At 39.2% G+C, this 12,070-nt stretch overlaps 1 protein-coding gene across 1 annotated transcript in view; it reads left to right on the top strand.

The window, feature by feature from the left end:
• The window catches only part of Ash1l (ASH1 like histone lysine methyltransferase), a 115,371-nt gene that overhangs the window by 51,300 nt on the left and 52,001 nt on the right, over nucleotides 1-12,070 (top strand). Inside the window, exons 6-7 of the mRNA XM_032898040.1 lie at nucleotides 7,842-8,021; nucleotides 11,069-11,163. Of these exons, the coding sequence (XP_032753931.1) occupies nucleotides 7,842-8,021; nucleotides 11,069-11,163 (275 nt within the window). The remainder of the gene's footprint in view (nucleotides 1-7,841; nucleotides 8,022-11,068; nucleotides 11,164-12,070) is intronic.

The following is a 12,070-nucleotide window of genomic DNA, read 5'->3' as shown; positions in this document are numbered from 1 at the left end:
CTAGTTCCTATGCAATGGTTGTTCTATTCAGAAAGCTCTTACCTGCCCATAGTCTGAAAGAATGTTCCCTACTTTCTACTAGGCCAGAAATCTTCCTAATGCTGCAACCCTCTAGACAGGTTATGGTGACCCCAACCATAAAATTATTTTTGTTGCTCCTGTTGTGAATCTTAATGGATCCCGATATATGCAGGATCTCCTATTTGCCACCCTTATGAAAACGTTATTCAACCCCTTACCCCAGGGGATCATGGCCCACAGGTTGAGAACTGCTGTTTTAGATACTAAGTATTCCAAGTCTTAAATTAAGGTCTTTAATAAATTTTGAATTGATTTTTGTGCCAGATGAAAGACACCAGTCTAACTTTATTCTGTGTCTGTAGATAACCCTTTTTGCCAGCATAATTTATTGGATATGTTGTGATTTCTCCAGTGTGTTTTTACTTAAGTGTGTGTAGCTTTGTCCTTTTGCCCCTGCATCCTCTGCTTTACTTCATTAGTCCACCTGGCACCACCAGGCTCTTTATCACTGCACTTCTGTGGTGCCGTCCGAGGACTGGCGTCAACATGTCTTCCAAAGTGCTCTCCTAGCAGTGTTTTGGCTATTTGTGCTCTTTTTTGGTTCCATATGAATTCTTGTATCTTTTTTTCCCTAACCTGTGAAATAACACCAAAATTTTGATGAGGTATTAATTTATACCTGTAAATTAATTTTGGTAGGATAACCAGTTTCCTAATACTCTGCCAGTCCTAGAGCCTGGAGTTCGTTCATCTTACAACTTCTTTCCTTTCCTTTTTGAGTGTCTTGAATTTTTCATTTTAGAGTTCTTTCTTAGCTAGTGTTATCATTGCTTCAGTGGAGCACCATGACTATTCAACTTGAGAAGGAAAGGGTTTATTTGGCTTATACTTCCACACTGTATTGTAGTCTATCATTGAATAAAGTCAGGCGAGGAAGTCTGTTTCAGATATTCAAAAAGGAGATGGATTAATTTCTGATCATCCTCACATATTCTGGGAAGACCACAGGTTCAGTTCCATCTAACAGTTCTTCATCCAAAGTAGTGAGGCCCAGAACCTAAGCAGGGCAGAACCTAGAGGACAGGGGCTGGTGGACTGGCCATGCATGGGTGCTGATTACTGGCTTGCTCAACCTGCTTTCTGTAAAACCCAGGACCACCAGCCTAGGGATGGCACCACTCAGAATGGCCTCCCTCCCACATCAATCACTGATTAAGAAATGCCCTCCAGGCTTGGGCTGCACTCATTTCTGATTGGAGGCATTTTGGGTTGGTTGAAGTTTTTGTGTTTGTTTTTTCAATCTGTAGATCAGGTTAGCCTTGAACTCAAAGAGATCCACCTGCCTCTACTAACTGAGTTCAGGGATTAAAGGTGTGCTCTGTGGACACCAAGGTTATTCTTTTCCTTTTTCTCTTTTTTTTTTTTTTTTTCTTTTAATAAGTTTTACAACAGACTACAGTTTCCCATCCCCTCCTTCCACTCCCTCCCCCACCTCCTCTTCCCATGATCAACTCCTTCTCTGTTTCCCTTTAAAACAAAAAGCAAACAAAGAAACAGAAAGCAGAACTGGCCTCCCACCGTTATGCTGAGCATGGCCTAACCAGATAAAGTTTTAGACTGGGCATAGAAAACCTTTGTAATCCTGGCTTTACATGGCCACCACAAAGGAAGAAAAGCGCCCCAAGCTCAGGCAAGAGTCAGACAGTCTCTGTCCCCATTGTTGAGAATCCCACAGCAACACAGAGGAAACCAGTTAATCTCCTTAGTTGAGGTTTCCTACTCTAGGATGATTTCCACTCATGTCAAATTGACATAAAACTATCCAGCACAAGGTCTTTTTTGGTAAGATTTATTTCTAAATATTTAATTTCCTTAAAGCTGTTTATGTGTGTGTGTTTGTTGAGACAGTGACTTTCTGCATAGCCCAGGCTGTCCTCAAAATCACCATGTAAATCAGGTTGGCCTAGAACTCACAGAAATTCTCCTGGTGCCTTCCGAGTGTTGCAGTTAAAGACATGAGCCACCATGCCTGTCCAGAATTTTTAGTAGAATCCACAGGGTCTTTTAAGTACAAATCTACAAATATTATTTTACTTCTTTCTTATTTTTGTGACTTTCACCTGTCTTGTTGCTGTAGTTAAGATTTTGAACAGTGTCAAATAAGAGCAAGTGCACATCCTTGTCAAGCTTGTGACTTTAGAAGTGCTCTGTCTGTCTATGCTGAGTTTGTGGCATTGTTTATTGCATATAGACATAGTTATTGGAAGTGTGTTTCACCTGTTGCTAGAGTTTCCAGTACTTTTTTTTTTTTCTTTTTTTCGGAGCTGGGGACCGAACCCAGGGCCTTGCGCTTGCTAGGCAAGCACTCTACCACTGAGCTCAATCCCCAACCCCGGAGTTTCCAGTACTTTTTATCATGAGTCATGTTGAACTTTGTCAAATGCCCTTTCAGCATTACTTGAAATTATTATGTAATGGTTTCTGTTCTTAAGTCTGTGTGATGTTGCACATTTATTGACTTGTCTGTGTTGAGCCAACCTTGACTTTCTGATAGGAAGTCCATTTCTTTATAATGTATAATTTTAATGTATTTCTGGTTTTGTTTGAAATTACTTTGTTGAGAATTTTTGCATTTTTGTTCATCAAAGAAATTAGTCTGTAATTTTCTTTTGTATGTCTATCTTTATCTGGTTTTGATTTCAAAATAATACTTTATTCACAGAATGGATTTGATAGGGTTCTTTGATAGGCTAGGGGGATGTTGGCCCGGAAACCGGGAAAGGGAATAACAATTGAAATGTAAATAAGAAATACCCAAGTTGATAAAGATGGAGGAAAAAAATAATAATCAGTATACAGTCTCCTTTGAAAGTAGTGACTCTGGTCTTGGGCTTTTTGTCAGTTGGAGGGAGCTTGTGATCCCGGTTCTGTCATTACTTGTCATGGGTTTCTTTAAGGTACTAGTCTGTACGTAATTGTGGAGGAAATGCATTTAGAAATTCTTCTGTTTCTTCTCAGTTATCCAGCTTTTTAAGTTATTATAAGTTTTATTTTTTATACAGTGTCTCAACGTGTAGCCCTGGCAGTCCTTTAACTCACTCTGTAGACCAGCCTGGCCTCAAACTCAGAGATTGGCCTACCCCTTTCCCAAGTGCTGGGATTAAAGGCGTGTACCACTATGCCTGGCCAGAGGATACATTTTCTTGGTAATCTCTAATAGCATTCTTTATTTCATTGGAGACTTTGCAATGGCATTCTTTTGTTAATTCATGTATTCTCTGTGTGTGTGTCAGAACATGTTAATCTCACTCAATAAACCAACTCTTTGACTGATTTTTAATCTGTAACATTAATTTAGGATTTGCTACTTGTTTTTTAAGCCCCTTGAATTACATCATCAAGTTGTTTACTTAATATCTCAAAAAATTAATATGTTGTTTTATATGTATGGGTGTTTTGTCTGCATATATATCATGTATATATGCTGGTACCCAGAGAGGCCAGAAAGTGATGATGTCAGATCCCCTCAGACTGTATTCCCTATCTGTTGGGTGGTATATTCTCTATATATCTAGTCCATAGTAGTTTTCAGCCTGTGAACCTCAACCCCTTTGATGTTCACATCAGATTCACATATTATGATTCTTACTGGTAGCAGAGGTACTGAAGTAGCAAAATGACTTTATGGCATGGGGTCACCACACCAAAAGAATTTATTCCAGGGCTGCACGGCATTGGGAAGATTGAGTAGCAGATGATGTTTAGAATGTTTAGTGCTGATGTTCCTTTACTTATTCTTGGGTTGGAAAACCTAAGCATGAGAACACAGTGATGAAGTTCTACACTATTACTGCGTCAGGACCTATGTGGTCTTTTGCTTCCAGTGTTTGTTTTATGAACTTAGGGGCTCCCATATTTATTACATATATGTTTTTGATTAACTGTTTCTTTTTAATCAATTTGTAATGTCTCTTTTAATCTCTTTTAGTAGTTTTGAAGTTTACTTTGTCTGATATAAGAATGCCTACCTGTTACTGTCTTCATTTGCTTGACAGTTTGTTTTTCATCCTTTGATATAACCTTCTTCATATATTTACTGGCCAAGTGTATTTCTTGGGAACTGTTTAATCTATTTAATCAGCCTCTGTGTGTGCACTATACACGAGTGCCTGTAGAGGCCAGAAGAGGTTGTTGGCTCTCCTTGAGCTGCAATTACAGGTAGCTACTGACCAGAAGACCAAACTCTGGTCCTCTCCTAGAGCAGAAAGTGTTGTTTTAAAAATTTAAAAAAAAAAAAAAAAATCAGTCCTATGTGTTTGTGTCTGTTTCTGCACCGTTCTTTACCTGCATTTCTTTCCTTTACATAGAACCGCATTGTCTGGATTGCTGTTCTTTTATCGTCTTTGTTTTGTTTAGCTGGTCTTTTTTACTACTTTGTAGGTTCTTTTCCCCACCATGCAGTTTCACCCTCTATCACTAGATAGCAGAAAAAAAAAAAAAAAAAAAAAAGGATGGGGGGAGAGGGAGGGAGGGAGAGAGAGACCTGAATCTAACTTCTTTCTTCTTGTTCCTTTGTTGAGCACAACTACTAACAAACTTCAGTCACAGCCCTGAACAACCAACAGCCACCAGTTCTGTCCCTCAGGGCTCTGGAATCTATATACCTTCTGAAATGTTCCCAGAATTCCAAACATTATACAATCGCAGAAACTCTGCAACTGGCAAAACCACTCCTCTATTTGAGCACGAGGCAAATCATAGTCAGCTGCTTGGACAATCTGAAGCAACTCCATATCCCCACACCTGTATTAAAACAAAAATATAATATTTCTGTGCTTTTTAAAGAAACCAAAATTCCAGAATTCTTAGAGTTTTCTATGTGTGTTTATGTGTAGGTACATGTGTAGGGGTACATTCTTAAGTGTGCATGTGCAAACATACATTCCTAAGTACACATGTACAGAAACCAGTGGTCAATGTCGGTGTCTTAATTGCATTCCCCTTAGTTTTTGAGACAGCAGGATCTCTCACTGAACCTGGAGTTTGCTGATTCAGCTAGAGTCTTTGGCCAGCAAAGCTTAGGGTTTAAGACTCTCCCCAGTGCTGGAAGTAAACACTACTGTTGTTGTTGTTGTTGTTGTTGTTGTTGTTGTTTTACTTAGGTGTGAGAACTCTCTTTCTCATGCTTACATAGAACAACTTTACCATATTAAGCAATCTTTGCAGCCAACTTTTATTCATTATTTTTTTTTTTTTTTTTTTTTTTTTTTTCGGAGCTGGGGACCGAACCCAGGGCTTTGCGCTTCCTAGGCAAGCGCTCTACCACTGAGCTAAATCCCCAACCCCCTATTCATTATTTTTATTGTGTATGTATGTGTTGGATCTGCTGGAGCTGAAGTTACACGTAGAGTTACAGGTAGTTGTAAGCACTCTAGCCCCTCATTTCTTAAGAGTTGGTCTTTTTTTAATCTCAACTTTTTGCAGTTTACAGTGATTTAAATATTCATGAGACAGGCATTTGTTTTAGTTCTTACATTAATAAAACCACTTAAGTCTTCACGTTTTTGTGAGAGGCAAATAGAATATCTGGGAAACTTCTGGATGGTTGGTTACTTGGGTACCATTTTATTTCTATGGCTTGCTTCTACTTTATAACTTTTCCAGCTTTAAGTTGTGCTAACATGAATGAACATATGCCTGTCCTATCTTTGTTGGAACCAAAAATACCTTTAGGTTTTTGTTGTGATAGGGTTTTTCTTGTTTTGTATTTTTGCTGTTGTTTGTTTTTCAGACATGGTCTCGAATTTGGGTTCGGGTTAGCATAAAATTTGCAACAAACGTCGTATTTCGAGTCAGAAATTCTGAGAGTACAGATATCATGGCCACTATACCTGTTTCCCTCACCTTGTTGGTAGTTTTTCATCCTGTCTTCACTATGTAGCCCTGGCTCAACTGAAACTTGCTATGTAGATAGACTAAGCTGATCTCAAATTCAGAGACCCTCCTGCCTTCATATCTGGAGTACTTGGTTTAAAGGTGTATGCTACAACATTGTTACTTCACCTTATTTAGATTTCTTTCATGGTATGAGTAGGGGTGGCTTGTTTTCATGTGTGGGGATGCTCATGGATGTAGAAGCCAGAGACAAGTTTCAGGTTTCCTTCACTGGTAGCTATCACTTTTGTTTCTTGAGGCAGGTTATTTCAGTGGTACCCAGGGCCTGAGTACTTATGTAAGGCTGACTGGCCAGTAGACCCCAGGAACTTAACAGTTTCTTCCTTTCTCCTGTTAAGAATACAAGCAAGTACTGAGGCTTTTACATGAATTGTGCATGCCAAACACAGTTCCTTGTACACGCATAGCAAGCATTTTGTATGCCATCTCCGCAGCCCTAGATTTAACTGTTATTCATTGAATCAAACATGATAGCATCTTTTTGTTTAAGACAGTTTCTCATATAACCAATGGTGCTTTTTTTTCTCTCCTTATTGACTTTCAGTAAATTTATTATGATTTTCCTTGTTTTATTTGAGTAGATCTTTCTTTTTTTTTTTTAAAGATTTATTTATTATATTTATATGAGTACATTGTAGCTGTTTTCAGACACACCAGAAGGAGGGCATCAGATCCCATTACAGATGGTTATGAGCCACCATGCGGTTGCTGGGATTGAACTCAGGACCTCTGGAAGAGCAATCGGTGCTCCTAACCACTGAGCCATCTCTCCACCCTGAGTAGATCTTTCTCGTGGTGTCTTACATTCTAGTAAAAAAAAAAAAACAAAACAAAACTTTTTTTAACCATAGCAGTGTGAATATTGTTACACTGTAAGTTATTGTAAGGTATGTAACTACAATCTAGCCATAATCCCAAGCCATTTTTTGTGTGTGTTGTTAACTTTTTGAAAAAGTGTCATTAAGCTGTCCAAGCTGGCCTTGAATTTGACATCCCTCTGCTCCAGCCTAGGCAGTAGTTGTGTTCATAGACTGGTGCCATCACCAGACTTTCTTTGATTATGCTAGGCTACCTTCAGGCTTACAACAGTCTTCCTGCTTTCACCTCGAGGGTGCTGAGATTACATGTGTGAGCCTCTATTTCTGACCGCACTGATTTTGGTTTTCTCAGATAGGGTGGTCTTGAACTTGGCTATGCAGCCAAGAATGACTGAACTCCTGATCCTTCTGCACCAGCTTTTTAAAATAAATTTATTTATACTCCATTGATGCTTTGCCTGCATGTATGTCTGTGTGAGGGCACAGATTCCCTGGAACTGAAGTTACAGACAGTTGTGAGCTACCTGTGGTTGCTGGGATTTGAACCCAGGACCTGTGGAAGAACAGCCAGAGATCTTAACTGCTGAGCCATCTCTCTAGCCTCCTGCCTCAACTTCTTAAGCAGTCCGATGCAAGGCACTGATCACCACACTCACATGCCTTGAGGTTTTTTTCTTTTCAGACAGGGTCTTATTGTGTACCTCTGTCTGGCCCAGAACTCAGTAGTACAGGCCAGGCTGGCCTCTAGCTCAGGGACTGTCTGTGCCTGACTCTGACATTAGAAGTAGGCATCAGCATGCTTGAAGCAGAGCTGTAATATCAGTACATGGGAATGGGAGTCACAAGAGTTGGGAGTTTAAGGCCATTATTGGCTATATAGCAAGTTCAAGGCCAAGACGCTACCTAAAAAAAAAAAGAGCAATATACACATATATGATCACATATATGTTTTGTATAAAATATATTTATATGTAAAAATAATTGTGTACATAAATAAGTATATATAATTTTTTCTTTACAATAACGTCTTCAAACATTTTTTTCTAGCTTTATAGAAAAACCAGTTGAAATTCCCAGTCCTCTTGAAACCCCGGCTGAACCTTCTGAACCTGAAAGTAACTTACAACCTGTGCTGGCTCTCATCCCACGAGAAAAGAAAGCCCCACGTCCTCCAAAGAAGAAATACCAGAGAGCTGGGCTGTATTCTGATGTCTACAAAACTACAGAGTAAGTAGTAGTGACTGTAAGCTTACATCCTCTAAAACCTGTTACCCACCCATATTTTCTTAAAATTGTAAAAATTGTATCACATTTGTATATATACACACACATATATTTATTCACATTATACATATGTATTATATGTAATATATACTATGCATGTAATATATTTCATATGTGTAACACTCTCAAGTACCTTTGTGTGTACGAGGTTGGTTATAGGGTTATAATTATCATTCTTGATGTTTAGCTTCCCCTAAGATCTATTCTGTGTTTTGGATTCTGATTAATTTCTTTTGTTTAAAAATAAGAAAGAAAACTGGGTGTGATGTTGTAGACTTGTAATACAAGCATTCTGGAAGCAGAGACAGGAAGATTGTCACTTGTTCAAGGACATCATTCTTTATCGGCCTGCTGGACTACATAGTGAAATGAAGAAAGGAAGGAAGGACAGACGGAAGTTAAATAACACTGTGCAGATAAATATATTTGGAGTTTTGTTGATTAAATCATTTGTCAGATAAATAAGCTTTCCTTCATTGTTTGAGGAACTTTATAAATCCTTGATGCCACTTGATAAGCACTCCTTTGTTACTTTACTGCAGTGGAGTCTAGCACTGACTGTGTAGACCAGCCACCCAGCTCTGCCCTCACAGCACAGTTGTGCATTCTGATTAGAGAGCTTTGGGCTGGCTCGGGGTGAAATGCTTAAGCTGAAAGCCCAGGTCTTATATTAGTCCTCATACCTGTATATGGTTGGGCTGATCTCTAATCCAAAGAGGAAGTTGAGAAAGGAAGAGCAGATGGTGAGAGCCACCCTCAAGTGCATAGAGAATTAGACCTGCCTGACCTGCATGAGACCCTGTCTTTTAGAAAAGGGGGTTACTGGGGGTGGGGGTGTGATTTTTAAACACCAAGGAGGTGTTCATGGCAAAGTTAAAAATTAGCCTCATGTCAAAGTACTGGGATCTTTAGGCATGGGCTGCCACATCTGGCCTGGATTCAGGTTTTAGGTTTTGTTTGTTTGTTTTTTTGTTTTGTTTTGTTTTTTTAAACTAAGAAAAAAGTGAGTCATTAAGCCAATCGGGAGGTTCGAGGGGTATTTTTTAAAGTCTTCTTTAATACCGTCACTTGAGGGATGGATAGGCAGGCGGTTCTCTACCCAGTTTGAGGCTAGCCTACATGGCAAGTTCTAGGCCAGCTAGAGATACATATACACAGTGAGAGCCTACCTCAAAAATAAAAACAGGCATGAAGCTCTGAACGTAACAGAAAACTATAAAACTGAAAGAAGATTAGATTTAAGAGACCCAAGGTTTGGGTTAGTGTGTTCATAGAGCACTTGTCTAGCACAGACCTGTTGGAAAAGTCTTTTTTTTTTTTTTAACCCAAGAAAAGTTACATGGCCCCATCTATATATACATGTAAAATAGATACATGTGAGAGAAAGTGAAAAAGTTAAGCTGGACCATTCTCTGGGTAGTAAGAAAGTTTATTGGGGATCAAACTGCAAAGACTGTCTCAGGAGAGCAGAAAACAGCAGCAAAGCACTCGTGTTTTATGGGATAGTCAGCAGGGTGCAGGCTGCTTTGATTAATTGAGAGCAAGATGACCTTTTCTGAGGTAGATGACTGTTACGGGTAGGGGTAGATGCGGAAGGTAGTGCTTTTCCTGGTAAACAGAGACTGGCCTCTGAGAATCCTGAGGGGTTATGTTTAGGCTTTTGTTTATAATATTGTTTGTCAGCACTGCTATTTTATAGACCCATTTTGGACCATACAGTATATTAACCCAACATTTACTGATAATAAATCATGAAGAAATTCATTTTAAAATTCTCTTCCAGCTAGGTTGTCAGTGATGCTCACCTTTAATCCCAGCACTTGGGAGGCAAAAGCAGGCAGATCTCTTGGATCAAGGCCAGCCTGGTCAACAGAGAATTCCAAGACAGCCAGCTAGGGCAACACAGAGAAACCCAGTGTTGAAACACACGCACACACGTACCTTCAAAGGGCTGGAGAAATGGACCAGAAATGGCTTCATAATTGGCACTTTGTGATCCTGCAGAGGACTCCAGTTTCAGGGGATCCATTGCCCAATCCTGGCCTCTGCAAGCACCAGCTATACGTGTGACAACTGTACTCATACAAGCAAAACACATGTAAAATAAATCCTGTTTTTGTTTTGTTTTGGATAATATGTCTTCATGAGTGCTGGTAACCATGTGCATGTGTGGAGAAAAGGCTGAGGTGTGAATTCTTTCCTCCCACCATTGGCTCCATGGCTGCAGAACATCTTACCTAGACAGCCAGGGCTGTTACTAAACGAATTAAATAAAATTAGATCTGATATTCAAATTCTTTATTTATTTATTTATTTATTTATTTATTATATATGAGTACACTGTAGCTGTTCTCAGACACACCAGAAGAGGGCATCAGATCTCATTACAGATGGTTGTGAGCCACCAAGTGGTTGCTGGGAATTGAACTCACAACCTTTGGAAGAGCAGTTGGTACTCTTAACCACTGAGCCATCCACCTCTCCAGCCTTGATATTCAAATTCTTTTTGTAAAATTTAAACAATATTAAAGAATCTCTTTTAAAGGGGATTTTCTGAATTTACAATTTATTTATTTATTTTTATTTATGTATTCACAAGTGCTTGCAGGTACATGACAATACCTTCAGAGGCCAGAGGAGGAGACCAGATCCTTTCCAGCGGCAGATATAGGTTCTGGGAATCGAACTCAGGTCCTCCCTATAGAAAACCGGCAATGCCATAACTGCTGGGTTTCTTAAGTATGGGTTTTAGATTAATGTTTTTTCTTTATTTATTGAAAATGGGCTTACACTTGCACATTGAGGACAAACGACAGTGTTGAGAAGTTGATTCTTTCTTTCAACAGTAGAGTTCCCAGGGTTCTAACTCAGGTTGTCATTCTTTGTGGCAAGTGCCTTTACCCATTGAACAATCTTACAAGATTTAATCTATTTTCATTTGGCCTCAGGAATAAATTTAATTTTGTTTCTTATTCATTTTCTCATCACAGCCCAAAGAGCCGATTAATCCAACTGAAGAAAGAGAAGTTGGAGTACACTCCGGGAGAGCATGAGTATGGACTATTCCCAGCACCCATTCATGTTGGTGAGTAATAGGTCCACATCATTTACTGATAAGAAGAAATTGTATATTCTGAATTTAGGGAAAGTACCTGTGTTCTTTGTTGCACTGGGTTCAAATTCTTTACCTTTTCTTTCTTCCTTCCTTCCTTCCTTTCTTTCTTTCTTTCTTTCTTTCTTTCTTTCTTTTTTTTCTTTCTTTCTTTTCCTTTCAATAAGAAAGTCCTGAGAATTCTTGACAAGGATAAGGAGATTTAGTTCAACTCATAGAGTGTATGCCTGACAAGAATGAAGCCTGGATTGGATCCCCAGTGCTGCACGACCAGGAGAAGAACTAGGCAGACAGTGCACGTGTGATGGTAGCACTCAAGGTGAAGGCAGGACGAGCTGAAGCTCAGGGACATGCTCAGCTACCCAGTGATTTAGAGACAGCCAGGATTGCCTCAGACCCTTTATTACTGTTTTCTTTCTTTTTTTTTTTTTAAGTGTAAGAAAAGAAAAAAGTTCATTCAACCACTGATCTATACACCAACCTTGATTTTCTTGTTTTTAAAATGGGTATTAGCTAAGTAATAAGCATTATTCCTTTTCTTCCAAATGAGATTTTTGTTTTTAATGTGAGTACACTGTAGTTGTTCTCAGACACACCAGCAGAGGGCATCTGATCCCATTACAGATGGTTGTGAGCCACTCTGTGGTTGCTGGGAATTGAACTCAGGACCTCTGGAAGAGCAGCCAGTGCTCTTAACCTCTGAGCCATCTCTCCAGCCCCTCCCCACCACCACCACTACCACCAAATGAGAATCTTGAATAGATTCTCCTGGGACACATTTTGGGCTGAAACTGATCAAAGACATTCTTTAGATGGATCTTACTTTTTATTGTTTGTTTGTTTGTTTGTTTGTTTATTGGGGAGTTTTATTTTTATTTTA

Source organism: Rattus rattus, chromosome 3 (genome assembly GCF_011064425.1).
Source record: "Rattus rattus isolate New Zealand chromosome 3, Rrattus_CSIRO_v1, whole genome shotgun sequence".
Taxonomy (NCBI): domain Eukaryota; kingdom Metazoa; phylum Chordata; class Mammalia; order Rodentia; family Muridae; genus Rattus; species Rattus rattus.
The sequence above is the reverse complement of the archived record's forward strand: the minus strand, read 5'-3'. Positions and strand labels throughout refer to the sequence as shown.